The 14,878-nt window shown below is 44.4% G+C and overlaps 1 protein-coding gene across 1 annotated transcript; it reads right to left on the minus strand.

Annotated features, from left to right (window-relative positions):
- Positions 1–1,111: 1,111 nt before the first annotated feature.
- On the minus strand, positions 1,112–3,910 carry LOC144755962 (heat shock protein 30C-like). Its single transcript, XM_078645407.1, has one exon. The coding sequence runs from the start codon at positions 3,864–3,866 to the stop codon at positions 3,129–3,131; it is 738 nt and encodes a 245-aa protein (XP_078501533.1). The 5' UTR covers positions 3,867–3,910; the 3' UTR covers positions 1,112–3,128.
- Between the last annotated feature and the right edge of the window lie 10,968 nt (positions 3,911–14,878).

Consider the following 14,878-nt stretch of genomic DNA (forward strand, 5'->3'; position numbering starts at 1 on the left):
TTAGCGGTAGTTTCCTGCCGCTAAAATGGCGATAATTTTAACAAGGTTCTTGCTAATATGCCCCTATGAGAGTTAACACTCACCTCTGATATCTGCTGTCATCTACTGGGATCTGCTGTGAAACTGAGTAACATTAAGTTGGTGAAGTGATAGTTAGTATTTCCTTTATTTCTGTGGTACACATGCACGTGCATGCTGGCTGTTAATTTGCATGCACGCTATGTTTATACTTATACAGAGATCCATGTTCTGTGTGCCTTCGCCATGGTTGTCAACTCCAGCTTAGCCAGTTGGAGTTTGGAACCGATGGAGAGAGGATCGCCAGGAAGGGGGCTCCTAACATGTAATAAAGCAACTTCTTCTTCAAGAAACTTCAACACTCTCTCAGCATCATTTTATTTAAAGAAGACCCATCCTGAAGCTGGGTAATAGAAAAGATTCTTATCTGTAAGAGTGCGAGTGGAACGTTGTACAAAAAACCTGTTCTTTATTTGTTTTCTGTGAATGAAGCAGAAAAGGGGTGCGTTTTGAAACTTTCCCGAGAAACCCCTCTTTTACAGATGACTCCAGAAAAAGTGAACATTATGGAATACTATTAGAGCATTAGGCCGGCTTTCACAGTTTTAAAAAGCAACAGTAGGCAATGGGTCTTTTTCGCTGTTTCAAGGTTCTTATGTTTATGTGGAGGCTTAGACAGAAGACGATATCCAAACGAAGAATTGGAGTTGGTCCCTTTGCTGCTTGATTTAATTTTTTTATATTTGTATTTTATTTTGTTTTTAGCGGCTGTATATTCATTAATGGTTTCATCGATTTTAATTATATATACTTTGGGTTGCATATGAATTGTAATTGTGGGCTTATGTTGATTTGTTTTTATGCCTTGTATTCTTTTATGGATAAGTGAGCCGAAATAAGAATTTCTTTGAGTATTAGAAAATAAAATACTTCTTTCCAGATCTTTCTAATTTGTTAATGTTTATATTTTCAAAGCTAATAATCTGTTTATTACAAAAAAGAATTATTATACGGAGCCATGAATTGTGAGGAAGTCTCACTGTGTGTGAGTTTACCACCTGAGCAAGGGATAATCAAAAAATTAAAGCGCCAAGACATTTACAGCAATTGTATGCTGCAGAATTTATTTATTTATTTTACTAAAGTAAAAGGCCATGGTACCTGTGGTGCGCACACACCACTGCATCAAGAACATATGAAAAATAAAATGACAAAACATGTATTCTCCCTCTTACATCTACATCATTAGTTATGCTCCATTATAATAAAATTATAACGTATAAAATGAGTCATTCTACCTTTTATGCACTCACACTTCGCTGTGTTTACACACTTATTGTGTGTTGTTTTAATGATATGTATCCATACGAGACACTTCAGAGAAAATAGCTAAAGGTACAATAGTGTTAACATATACATTGCTTACACATCTGATATTTTAAATATGCACAAATAAATATGATGAACAGGCATCACTTATCTAAGACTTGCAGAGAGATCAAAGGCCGTTCAACAAAACATGATTTCAGAGAAATTGAAGAAAAAAAATAAAATGCTGTTTGAACAGAGAATGCGGATTATTTAAACTTCTTTATGTTAAGGACAGTACACCTGCTAGGTAAGATTGACTAGACAGCTCTGAGATTAAAAGTGATTTGTTTCAGATTCGATGTAAGATGCATTATCCCAGCCAAGAAGACAAGCTGCTGCACTGGTTATTGGTGCCTCTACTACTGGCACACAAAGCCCTCTCTGGAGATGCCTCACGACAAAGACAGGATGGAAAATATGCCACAACTGCTCAAAAAGAAGTCATTGCTCCAATACCCAGATTCTGCATGGAATGATTTGCTTCTCCATGTTCTCAGCGTGGGATCGTGGGACCCCAGCCACGTGGAACCAGTGCTCTGGAAATAATGCAGCCTCGTCAGATTCATAAAAAATCTCAGTACTCCTCACTTCACACTACACCCCCTGTCTGCCAAAATCTACATAATCATTCAAGATCCATCTATCTCCCCCAACAAACCGTCTTCAGAAGGCCACTCAAAACCCCAATCCCCAACAACAGAACCCATTGGGTAATCGAAAGCTACTTAACACGAACCTATCCCCCAACGGACAAAGCTGCTGGTCTTCATGAACCTTCGCAGGACCCACTGATTACCTGAGAAAGCCACCCAAAACTTACACAATGCCAACAAATCACCCTGCTAGACTTCAGAATTGACTTCAGACCCAGCTATCGACAAGCTTGATCTACTCAAAAACTACTGAGCTAGCCCTTAAACACCCGATCTACAGGCCTTCAGAAAGCTATTCAAGACCCCAACACTCCTTCCCACCTGCTCACAGAAGCCATGCAAGATGCACCTAGACCTCACAAAACACCCATTAGGAACATCCCTCAAAACCCTGCTCTGACAGCCACACCTACCAGTCTTCATAAAGTGACTCCTGACCCACGACTCCAAAACAACCCAACATACTTGTCTTCATAAAGCTATGCAAGCGCTCTCCATCCCAACAGCTCCCAGAAACCATGCAAAACCTGCCTAATCCTCCAACAAACACCATTTACTGGCCTGTAGAAAACTACGTCAGTCCTACTTGTACACCCAACAAGCTAACCAAAGCAGTCTTGTGAAAACTACTCCTCACCCATTGATTCTTAAACAACTCAACATACGTGCTTCAGAAAAATACTTAAGAGCGACTGAACCCCCCCTTTGGGCTGAAAACATAAAATAGTCCAGGAACGCAAACTTATAGGGTGGGTGCTTGCATCTGTGCAGTTTTAACATTATCGATGTTCTGAAGATACCAGACCACCTTAAGCATCATTCTTAACAAATAATAGCTCACATGTATTGCAAATTCTGGCATTTCCTCAAGGATATGCAGAGTAGGAATGTACGAAGTGAATATTAAGCAATCATTAATGTGTTTTCATGTTGTGCTTTTGGCTGGCCCATGCCTAGCTTGTTTCCGAGTTACTCTAATTCAGTATATCTGACAGAGATGCTATGAAGATTTTACCGAATCAAGAGGACTGTGAATTAATGAACGTCATCAAATAGTGCATATTAAATAGGCTTTGCATAAGTGTTCTAAGCTATTGTAATGACTCCTTGGTCATCTTTTCTGCCATCTCCTTCACTTTGGTCCTCAGGCCGGGCGCTAGGACTTGTCGCTGTACTGAACTGGATTGGCACGACCCTTTCGATCCCAGGTGACACTTCCTTGCTTAGCTGGATTGGCACATTTCTTTCGCTTCTATGTGGTGATTGCTTGCTGAGTTGGATTGGCACATCCCTTTCGATACTGGTTGGTGGTTCCTGCATAGGACCTTCGACACACAGCTGGCCATCGCTGGACAGGAAGAAGGCCAATTCCTTAAGGTTCAAGGCCTCTGGCAGGTCGGATTCCCTCCGAATTAGTTCATTCTTGTAGGAGATAGAGCCGTCATCACCTTGCCTCTTGGTTTCCTTGCAACCCAACAGCAGAAGCTTCCTACCAACCAGTTTCAAAGTTAGTTCATTAGCGGAGAAGCCAGGAATTGCCATTGTAACAGCAAAGGTCCCACTGGCCTTCTCTTTCTGGCTGGAGCCCTGTCGACTGGTGTCTGGTGTTAGGCCCTGGCTGGGTACCCTTAAGTCCTGCAGCAGAAGCCGATGGAACTCCTCCGCTTGCTCCATAGTTTTGGTCACCTCCTTCATCATCTCAATCCAGTCTTTCTCTGCCCAGGCCAAGATGGCTTCCGCGGTGGGCCAGAGCGAGCGCGCGGGCTCCAGGCAGGGGAGCAGGGAGCCCGCGGGAGGCTGGAGCAGCAGGCTGAGGCTGAGCATGGTTCCGGCTTCGTAGACTGTGAAGATCCGCGTCCAGAGGCAGCAGCGTCGGCTCTGAGCCGGAGTAAAAGGGTTTGCTGTTTTTATAGACGAGGTCCAGGATTTTCAGGCCCTTCCTGAATTCGCTACCCCCCTTACACGCCGGCGCCACATTTCACAGGCCCGCTTCTATTTTAGAGGCCCTGGAAACATATGACTCGCGCACGCATAGCTATGTTATTGTCTCATGGCGTGACGTAGGCTGTATATTTTCAGGCACTGTCCTGTTAAACTCGAGAGCTCAGAACAAGCACTGACTCCGCTTACAAAACTCGCCGATGAGGAGATAAAATGCACTGTCTATAACCGGCCGCGATGCGCGGCCTGTGACTGAATGTTCATCACACAGAATGGTATTTATAATCAGTATCTAGCCAAGGGCATCGCCAGGGTTAGCAGCTGCTACTTTCGCCGGAGTGTTGGTACCTCTGGACCAGCCCTTACTAACCCTGGCGGTCAAGGCTCTCGCAGCTCTGTTCATTTATGTGTTTTCAAAAAGTTTTTTTTAAATTTATTTTTTACTTCACGTCTTTCAGTAGCAAACGGGGAGCTTGTTGTAAGGTAAATTCCACAGATGACCACGGGTAGCCAGGAGGTATTTTCCATATGAGAGGTTTATTGGCTATTTATTAGGACTTCTATGGAACCTGTAACAAATAGCCAATAAACCTCTTACATGGAAAATACCTCCTGGCTACCTGTGGTCATCTGTGGAATTTACCTTACAGCAGAGCTCTTGGGGCGCCATGGGTTAGAGGAGGGGTCAACTCAGGGATGTCTTTGGGAAGGTCAAATGCGTGTGATGTAACTTCCGCCACATCTATCATGGTTATTTTCTGAACGGACATCCATGTTACTAGCTATGGTATTTACACTTTTCCTGTTCACTTGATGACAGCAGAATCTCAGTCACTCCACACTCGCGGTGACAAGCGTAAAAGTGGGTGAAACACAAATGGCGATGGATGTGAGTAGAAAGGGCCGAACAAGGGTATTCTTGCTAGAGAGAGAGAGAGAAGGGAGAGTTTGTAAGTAGACACCTTTGTAAACTGACTCCTGGTTTTATGAATACAGTTTTTGATGCTTCAGTCTGTATGTATCTGAATTTATGTTCTTCTCATCTAACTGGCAATCGTCCACAATTTTTGTGGGTGAATATTTTTAGTTTCGTATAGTATAGTCTGAATTGCCTCTAGGCGCTTCAGAGAGCTGCCTGCTAGCAGCAAGTTCATGTTTATTTCGACTGACCCAGGAGTTCTTCATAGTCTCTGCAGGGGTATGAAGCGATGCGTACATTATATGAAAGAATGCCATGCAATGCAGGCCCTGGCGCTGCAGGGTTTATGCACCATCAACATGAGGAGCATTGGAACCACTGGTGCTGTGATCGAACCTTGTTCCAAAATAGAGGCGGATTTTATGGTTGAAAAGTGGGGAGGAGGTTCCAAGACCCACTGTTTAGTATTAGCACGTGCACTTGTTATATGTAGATTAAAAAGTAAATATCCTCCTTTGTTTAGCTTCCTATTCTGTCAGCGCAGCTCAGCTGTTGACCTGAAAGGACTGATAATGGAGAGACAGTCAAGTGAAGGCCTAACAACTGCATTTTTCAGTTTTTAAAAGTGGAATCAAGCAGGGAAAAAAGGATGTACGTGTAGAAATATGTAAACAAGTCTCGACAATGCCAATCGGCCTGGCTTCCAAATGACAATGCATATTCAGTCATTGATCGCCTTAGAGATTCAATAAGGCATTGATCACACATCCACCCTGTTACTCATTCTTGCACTCATGCATCCAATCAACGTCTCACTTAATTGTTCTTGTATTCACTCATTAACACAATCACAGTAAAACTAAAACACACAACCAAACTCAACAGCACATGAAAGATAAATTAACAGATTAAAAGTAGAAAAGGCAAAACACGCTGCTGCCTAGACATGATGGGAATATGTCTGTAATCCCAATAAAACTAAACCCTGGATGGAGTGGCCATCTTGAAATGATAGTTTCATTGTTAGCGTGTCTTTGTTTATATATTCCTGCATGGCTGCCACATTTAGAATGAACGTCTTGGCCATCTTGGAATGCTGAAACAATGTAGATTTTCCTAGTGTTCATGACGGAAAGTCTTAATTTTATTAAAGACACGGAGGCGAGTATTATGCTTTCTAATCTTGCATTTAATTGCATAGCAGCCAAGATAAGCAATAAAAACTACAGTTCCCAGAGGGCCAGAAAAAAATGGGCTATGGGAATGAGAAAAAAAAACGCGAGAGTACAGTATCCAATCATAGTAGACCTAACAGATAAAGCCACTAACTGACTGCGCAGCTTCCTCTTTTCGCTGTCGAGCAAGTCATAAAAGGTCAGTGAATAAAGGACAAATTAACAGAATCAAAGACAGAGCCAAAGTCCAGGAACATAAGTCTTGCATCAGAGGAATCCAAGGGAGAAGATCAAACAGGACACCAGAAGAAGGATCCGGGAGCACTGGAAGTGGAGGACGTGGAGGTGATGACCTCAGCAGTCGAAGGGTAGAACTCCTAAGACGACGCCGGCGGCAAGGCTGGATTCGCTGTAGGGAGGGAGAAACAAATGTCAATAAAGTTGCGGTGGGATAATACTCGCCTCCGTGTCTTTAATAAAATTAAGACTTTCCGTCATGAACACTAGGAAAATCTACATTTTATGACAAGACCGGAGGCTCCTATTATGCTTGTTTAAAGCATATTAACAACATCAGAAGCCACAGTATGAATTGGTTTACAATAGAACATGCGAAAAATACTGTCATTGGACCAATCTGCCGATCTGAGAATGTCCTCCAACCGAGAGCCAGACCAAAAGGCTTTAGAAGCCATGGCTCCCCTGGCCGAATGAGCTCCAAATACGGAGACATCAATTCCGGCAAGAGACATGACCCAACGGACCCAACGGGCAAGGGAAGGAGAGGAGACAGGGAGATGGGGTTTACGAAAGGAAGAAAAGAAGTTGAGAATGAGAGGGCGTTCTGAGATCAGCGGTCCTTTCCTCATACACTTTTAAACATTGTCCAACACACAGTTTGGGATGAGCAGGAAAATAAGGATAAAACACTGAATCCAAGTTAGTTTTAGTGCGTCTGCGTATAAGTACACCTGTAGGAGAAAATTGGCGAGCAGAAACATCTAGAGCTTTAACATCAGAAACTCTCTTAATGGAAATCAAACACAGTAACATGGTGAGTTTGGCAGATAACATTTTGAGAGAAAGAACAGAATTGTCAGGCCAATCTGTAAACAATTTAAGAACTACTGTAACGTCCCATAAAGAAGTATACTTAGCCAACGGTGGTTTCGCACATCGAACTCCTTTCAATAGACGACAAATGAGAGGGTGAGCACCAACTGGTTTACCATCAACTTGGAAGTGGTTAAGGGAAATAGCCGAACGATAGAGATTTACAGTGCGATAGGCCTTACCTGCGCTTGCCTCAGAAGCGAGGAAATTGATGACAAAATTCAGAGGGGCTGAAATGGGATTGAGGTCCCTTTCCAAACACCAGCTTGCCCAAAGAGACCAGGCGGATTTGTAAGCCTTGGAGGTGCCAGGGGCCCAGGCCTGGCTGATAAAGAGCGAAGCCTCCTGTGAAATGAGGACGTTAGAAGGGGAAGGCCGGAAACTTTCCAGGCCGACAATGTTAGAGAGTTGTCTAGAATGAGACTGTGTCGTTCGCCCTGAGGATTGAGTAGAAGATCCTGGAAGGAGGGAAGAAGGACTGGGAAGTCCACCGCCATTTCTAGAAGAGACGGAAACCAAACCTGTGCCTGCCAGAAAGGAGCTACAAGAACCAGAGACAAAGACTGGCGGCGAATTTGAGAGAGAACCCTGTTGATCATCAGAAAGGGGGGAAAGGCATAATGCAGATGACGAGACCAATCCTGCAGGAAAGCGTCTGTCGCCAAGGCCATAGGATCCGGACGCCAGCTGTAAAACTGGGGCAATTGGGAGGTGAGCCGGGACGCAAAAAGATCGATAGAGAAAGGGCCCCAAAAATGGGAGAGGGAAAGAAAAACGGATGGACAGAGCTTCCAATCGCGGGAGTCCCAAAGGAATCTCGAGTGCCAATCCGCCACAGAGTTGAGATCCCCGGGAAGATACTCCGCTGACAAGGAAAGGTGATGGGCGAGGCAGTATTCCCACAGACTTTTCGCTAAGTCCGCCAGAGGCTTGGACCTGGTTCCGCCCAGATGGTTGATATAGCGGACCGCAGAAACATTGTCCATACGTAGGAGGATTGAACAGCGAATCCTGTTCTTTGAAAGGCTTTTGATCGCAAAGGAACCTGCAAGCATCTCTAAACAGTTGATGTGCAGCTTGGACTCCTCGGCAGGCCATGAGCCTCCAGTCCAGATTGGTCCACATCGGGCACCCCAAGCCGATAGGCTTGCATCGGATTCTAAGACAAGATCTGGGGCCGTGGCGAAGATAGTCCGACCGTTCCACGCATCTAAATGGTCTATCCACCATTGGAGCTCGGTGCGGGATTCGGGATCTAGGGAAACGAGATCCGAATAAGCGAGACCTTGTCTTGGGTGCTTTATTTTCAGACGCTGAAGAGCGCGGTAATGGAGAGGACCGGGGAAAATGGCTTGAATGGAGGAGGACAGGAGACCGACGATTCTTGCCAAGGACTGGAGGGATAAGAGAGAAGACTGAAGAACGGAAACAATCTCCGCTTTGATTTTGGAATCTTTGGAGAGGGGGAGGCGAAGAGACGCCGCTGCAGAGTCCACCAGAAAACCCAAGAATTCCATGTTCTGAGATGGAATGAGAGATGACTTGTCTGAGTTGATGAGGAAACCCAGGTCTGATAGGAGAGATTGAGTCAAGAGCAGGTCTGAAAGAAGAATCTTCTTGTCGGAGTTCATGAGAAGGATGTCGTCCAAGTAAATTATCATTCTGATGCCAAGGGATCGAAGATAAGCGACCACAGGTTTTAAGAGTTTTGTGAAGCACCATGGCGCGGAAGATAATCCAAAGGGAAGAGAAGTGAAACAGTAGTTGACACCTGCCCATTGGAATTGAAGAAACTTCCATTGGGAGTGATGAATAGGAACTGTGAGGTAAGCATCCTGAAGGTCCAAACGGACCATCCAATCGTTTGGGCGAAGGGTGTCTCGTAGATGTAAAATCGTTTCCATTTTGAAATGGCGATAAACCACAAACTGGTTGAACCACTTCAGGTTGATGACAGCGCGAAGCTTCTTGTTTTTCTTTTGAACAAGAAAAATGGAGCTTAGAAAGCCGGAGGAGTCGAAGGGAAAAATTTGAACTGCTTGTTTTTGAAGAAGAACCTCGATTTCGCTTGAAATCTGAGAGGCCATGAGAGAGGAGAAAACTAGGGGGGGGGAAAGAAGTTTGGACGGGGGGAGAGAAGAATTCGATTAGGTAGCCTTGGACTGTGTTTAAGACCCAGGGATCCGAACTGAGAGCACACCATTTTGGAAGGAAAAGTTTTAAGCGACCCCCCACAGGAGGGGAAGAAGAAAGGCTTACCTTGTTGCCTGGGGTTGTTGTGACGATAGTTTCCTTGACCTCTGCCTCTGAAGCCACGGCCACGTTGGGGATAGAATTGTGGCTTGTAGTCTTGATTGGCATTGGACGACCCTCTGGAGCCTTGATTGTAGGGACGGCCGGAAGAGCGGCCCCTGCCTCTGCCGGCCCGTCCAAAAACCCGAGGGGCAAAAACCTTTTTGACGGTTTGCTGGGCTTTATCCAAAGAGGCGAAAGTGGAGACAAATCTGCTAAGGTCACGAACCAAATTTTCTCCGAACAGGAGACCATTAGCTTTGGGTCCAGGATCCAAAGGGGCGAGATTGGAGAGCTTTGGATCCAGCATGAGGAGGAGACCTTTGCAGCGCTCATGAGTAATGGCGGAATTTGCATTGCCTAGGAGACAAAAGGCGCGTTGAGCCCACATGGATACTTCTTCCGCGGAGAGTTCCGAACCCTCTAAACGTGCGGCTTCTGCCAAATCAAAGATGCAGGCGAGAGGGCCCACAACATCTAGCAACTTGTCTTGACAAGTGGACCAGGCTTTGTCGACCCCTCTGCGAGGATCCTTGCCAAATTTAGAAAAGAAGGTGAGAAGGGGTTGATCAATGGAAGGAACTAAGGTGATTTTGTCGGGAAGAGCTGGTTTGGGACACTCCGATTTGAGCCTGGATCTCACTGAGGTCTCCAGGGGGAGACGCAATCTGGCCGTAATATATTCCCCGACATGATGGGAAGGAAACCATTCCGTAGAATTTGGGTGATGGATAGAAGAGGGATCAAACATGGGAAAACCCTCAGAGTCGAAGACTGGCTCGAAAAAAACCGAATCCAATTTAGCAGATTTGGAAGGAGGAGAAGAAGGATCAACTGCGTCAAATAAATCAAATAATTTATCAGCGTCATCCATAGCATCATCATCATCATCATCAGTGTCCATTATGGTGGAAATTACTAACTTTCTCTTAGGAGACTCTGCGTGTTTATCTTTTTGTTTTCGTTTGCCCTCTGAACCAACAAACCCCTCCTTGACAGGAGGCCTGGGAGGCACAAAGTCCTCAGTCAAAAGCGAGGAAGACTCGCTGACCAATGACGCATTTTTTGAGGCACGAGCCTGAGCAGAGTGGTCCACCTTTTTCTTTCTGCTTTCCCCCGCAGAATGGGCCAATAATTTGGACATGACGCTCAACATAGAGTTCTCCATATTTTTTGACATGCGTTTCATGGAGACTTCTACTGCTGACTCAACAGAGTTATTAATAAACTTATTCAAATCCTTTTTAAAATTAAGAGAGTCCTCAGCAGGGACTTCCTCCGAGGAACTATCGTGTTCCATGGCCAGAGAAGTGCAAAACGAGCAAAAACGAAGGAATAACACTGGGAGAGTCAGGCGAGGGTTAATAAAGTCAGCAGGGGCGTGACGGGAGGCGGGCCGAGCAGCGAGCTTCAGCCGGGCTCCAGAAGCGGAAGAAGAAGGCGCACCAGCAAGCGCCGAGGAGCCTGGGACAGTGGAAGCCTCAGGGAAAGGTGAGAGGCGAAGAGAAAGGCGCGCGAAGACGCGCGAAGGAGTGCGAAGCAGCGCGAAGCAGCGCGAGCGTGGAAGCGACACGTGAGTCCCAAGGGGAGGGGGGGGACGGAAGGGGTGACGGAAAGAGCACCGGGACCTAAGCGAAAAAACACGCTAGAAGCGTGAATGCAGTGGGGCGAGGTCGCGCTGGTAGCAAATAACGTTAAAGAAAAACGGCTACAATAATAATATGAAAATATATAAACAAATAACAGTAACGTAATAGCTGAGAGCAATGATAAAGGCACTTATCTGACTGCGAGCAGCAAGAAAAGAGGAAGCTGCGCAGTCAGTTAGTGGCTTTATCTGTTAGGTCTACTATGATTGGATACTGTACTCTCGCGTTTTTTTTTCTCATTCCCATGGCCCAGTTTTTTCTGGCCCTCTGGGAACTGTAGTTTTTATTGCTTATCTTGGCTGCTATGCAATTAAATGCAAGATTAGAAAGCATAATAGGAGCCTCCGGTCTTGTCATACAATTATATACTATAGACAATGCAATTCTATGATAGTTGTCTTTTTTTTTATATAACCAACTTTATTGAAAGATAATTGTCTTTTTTAAAAGAGGTGGGTGAAAGTGGGGCACAGCACTGCAGATTAAATGAGCGGCATGTAAGTGGCCCATTAGCACCACTGAGCTGTAGTGAGCTCTAAAAATGAAAAATAAGAAAAGGTAAAGATACAGAAGGGAAGTTATAGGGGTTGAAAATGAAAAACTGAACGATTGGCCTACCATTCGCGACACTGAAACACATCCTTTTTTAAGCGGTTGTGTACATGTGGTCAGACAGCTTTGCAGTAGTCTGCCTACGCTACCTACCATGATTGGAAAAGGAAGGTGGGCAAATGTAAGAGTCACAGGGATCTGAAGAAAGTGGGTGAGGATAAAGGAGCCTGAGGAAGAGAGGATAAAAACAGTGCGAAGGGGGCTGAAAGGGGAAAAAGCCAGTGCAAACAAAGTAGTTAACAAAATAGAGCCACAGTACTGAAGGCAGGAGAAGGAGGCACGAAAAAGGAGGTGGTATATAAAAACCCTGTCGCAGGGTTTCTGTTCTCACACAGAACTGTGCACAGAGGATTGGAACCTCGGCGAATTAGGGTGTCCCAAAACTCACCTTAGTGCCCAAATAACCCCTTACCGAGCTAGCTACAGTGTCTCATTGGACATATCAAACTCCCAATGTTTAGACAAACCAGAACATGAACTTACAGTACCTCAGGATACGTGGAACTCATGAACACTCTTTCGTTATATAATCATTACAAACCAGAACATGGAGTAAAGAAGAACACATGTGCATTTGAAATGTTTATTTACTAATGCCGTCTTCTCAGGCGCAGTATCTTAGATAATACAAGTAAACATATTATCAGTAGCAAAATTACCAGCATAGTTACTAGTCCATAAAAAGCGAATGGTGACAGCATGGTAACATGCTGTAAATCAATAAGGGTTAACAACACTTATATCTCACCTTCCCTAACACAGATATTATATTATTTGCTAAGAAGGTCTCTTTGGGTTGGATTAGGGCGGGCCCATACCTTAGTGTCTTAGATTGAAGGAATCACATCAGCATACACCAGCTCTCTCTGCATGCGAACCGCATCAAGTGTGTCATTTGTGCCCCAAGCAAAGCAATATAAAACCCGCCTCAAGCCCGGAGTTGGCAGAGGCTGCACTTATGTTATGACTATGAAGTCGTGGAGATCAGACCTCACAACAATTCTGTATCGTGTTGTTCTTGAAGCTTCAGCACTCTCTGTACAGACACAGTTCATTAAGCAAAGCAGATAGCAAAGCAATAACATATTATTCTCATGTAAACCGCGATGAACTACTAGGTTGAAAGCTAAATCAACAATTAAGTGTCATGTGCAGAAGTTGCAAAAAAGAAAAATGGCGTTTAAACCTCAAATGAGCCTATGCTAACTTAACACGATATAAAGATATTCAGGAGCTACATGACACCCCCCCATGATCCGAGAACGGACTAAATAAAATAACAGAAGTGCCATCCCATGAGAGCAGAGTGCAACACTATATGAGCATGGTTCTCAAAGGAAACATTAAAAAAGTTGAAAAATTTGTAATAAAATTTAATGCTAAAAAATAGCCCAAAAGTCTATAGTGGCTCAAGCCAATAGGCAAGCGAATAATAAAAAAAACTTGACAGATAAATCAATAAACGTCAATGATATGCTAATACTCAGCATGTCAAACACGAAAAGGTCTAGGACATAACTGTGTATGCAAAATAAGCTGCAACAGCCTCCAATAGGAAATCACCGTCTTCATCCGAAAACAGTTCAGCCATCCAACTTAAAAGTGGAAAAGAACATACGTGCTCTCCCAGCACCGGATCCTCTATTACCATCAGAGGACAGCTCGGTGGGTTTTCAAGAAAGCTCAGTTCCAAGAAATCCTGTGCAGCCGCCAGTATATCCCAGGGACCCATTAGTCCATGCATCACTGCTAAGGCCATAATCCTTTCGCCAGGACAAACCAACTCGTGAGTAATGATAGGACTCATCAGCTGATTAAAGTCGACGTCAGGAGAAACCGGTCCGCAGAGACACAAATCAATGGCCCAATCGAAATCACAGGTCAAGCAGTGAAACACAGGCTGGACACAGGTGAAGTAGGAGAATCGAAACGATAATCCATATGCCGTGCTCAATATCGCCAACGGTAGTGTGCCATAATATTCAAGCATCTGGTTGCGGAACAGCGTCAGAAGCTGCTGGGCGGGACCTTGCACAGGAAGGACATCCATATTTAAAGAAGCAAAACACCACTAGAGCGCCCCCAGCTAACGCAAGTAAAACTGGGAATCCACCAAATAAAGTAGAAAAGATAGAATGAAAGAAAGCAGGGATGACTCCAAAAATCTTTTCAAAGGAAGTCACGAGACCACTGCTAACAGTTTTAAAAAAATGTGCTAGGCCCTTTGTGGAGGACGCGTTAAAGATAGTACGAACCATCTCACTGAAATGCAAAGGCAAATCAGTATTCAGAAGGGCCTGAACCTCTGTACGGGTGTTGGCTATGTGAAGCACGAAAGTTTCACGAGCCGAACTCAAGGCCACCTCTTTCTGGGACAAAAGAGCCCTTATTCTTGCCATGCCGCTGAATTCTGCTCTCAAGGTTGGTATCTGGGGCCAGATGGAATACTCCCTATGTTCATGTGTGGGAGGATACAGAACATTTCTGCAGCAAATAACACGTTCACTTACTGTTACGATAAAAGGTATGCCTTTTATTAACCCACAACAGTCTTCATTATTCAGAAGCAAATAACTACCATTTTCTAATAAAGTAAACGTGGGGATGATAGCAGGAACTGGTGTGCCTTGTAATACACAAGCTAAATTCGGTCGGTGTTGGTTGCAAGAACCATGTAACTGTATGTGTCTACACATTAATGAATGATCTGGTGTCTCAGTACACTCCTCACCATTCAGATAAACCTCTTGATCATCTTTTAAGCATCTGTAAGTGTATGGAAGTGACCAGACTTCATGAAGGAAACCGCTACCTAATGGTTCATAACGACCAATGGGTACATATTTCATACAATTTGTAAATTTATATAAAGCAAAAGGCAGCGTTATCAAACCGTGGATAAGCCACGTTGCAGCAGTGGCCTCCGCCACGGAAAAAGGCAAAGATTCTAACCTTTCAATATGTAACATAGAAAAGGAAGCATCACGCATTGAAAGTAAGCGTTGTTTGTCAGTCAAATTAAACGGGGCAAATAGAGAAGAAACGTTCATGTACGTCCAGGGAACCTTACTGTTCTTCAGGGTCTGAAGGGTCCATGCAAATTGCATGATGGACCTTAATTGATTTTGACCATGG

Source organism: Lissotriton helveticus, chromosome 5_1 (assembly GCF_964261635.1).
Source record: "Lissotriton helveticus chromosome 5_1, aLisHel1.1, whole genome shotgun sequence".
NCBI lineage: Eukaryota > Metazoa > Chordata > Amphibia > Caudata > Salamandridae > Lissotriton > Lissotriton helveticus.

Excerpts from the sequence above, each read along its gene's own strand:
- LOC144755962 (XM_078645407.1), bottom strand. The coding sequence starts at position 3,866 with ATGCTCAGCCTCAGCCTGCTGCTCCAGCCTCCCGCGGGCTCCCTGCTC.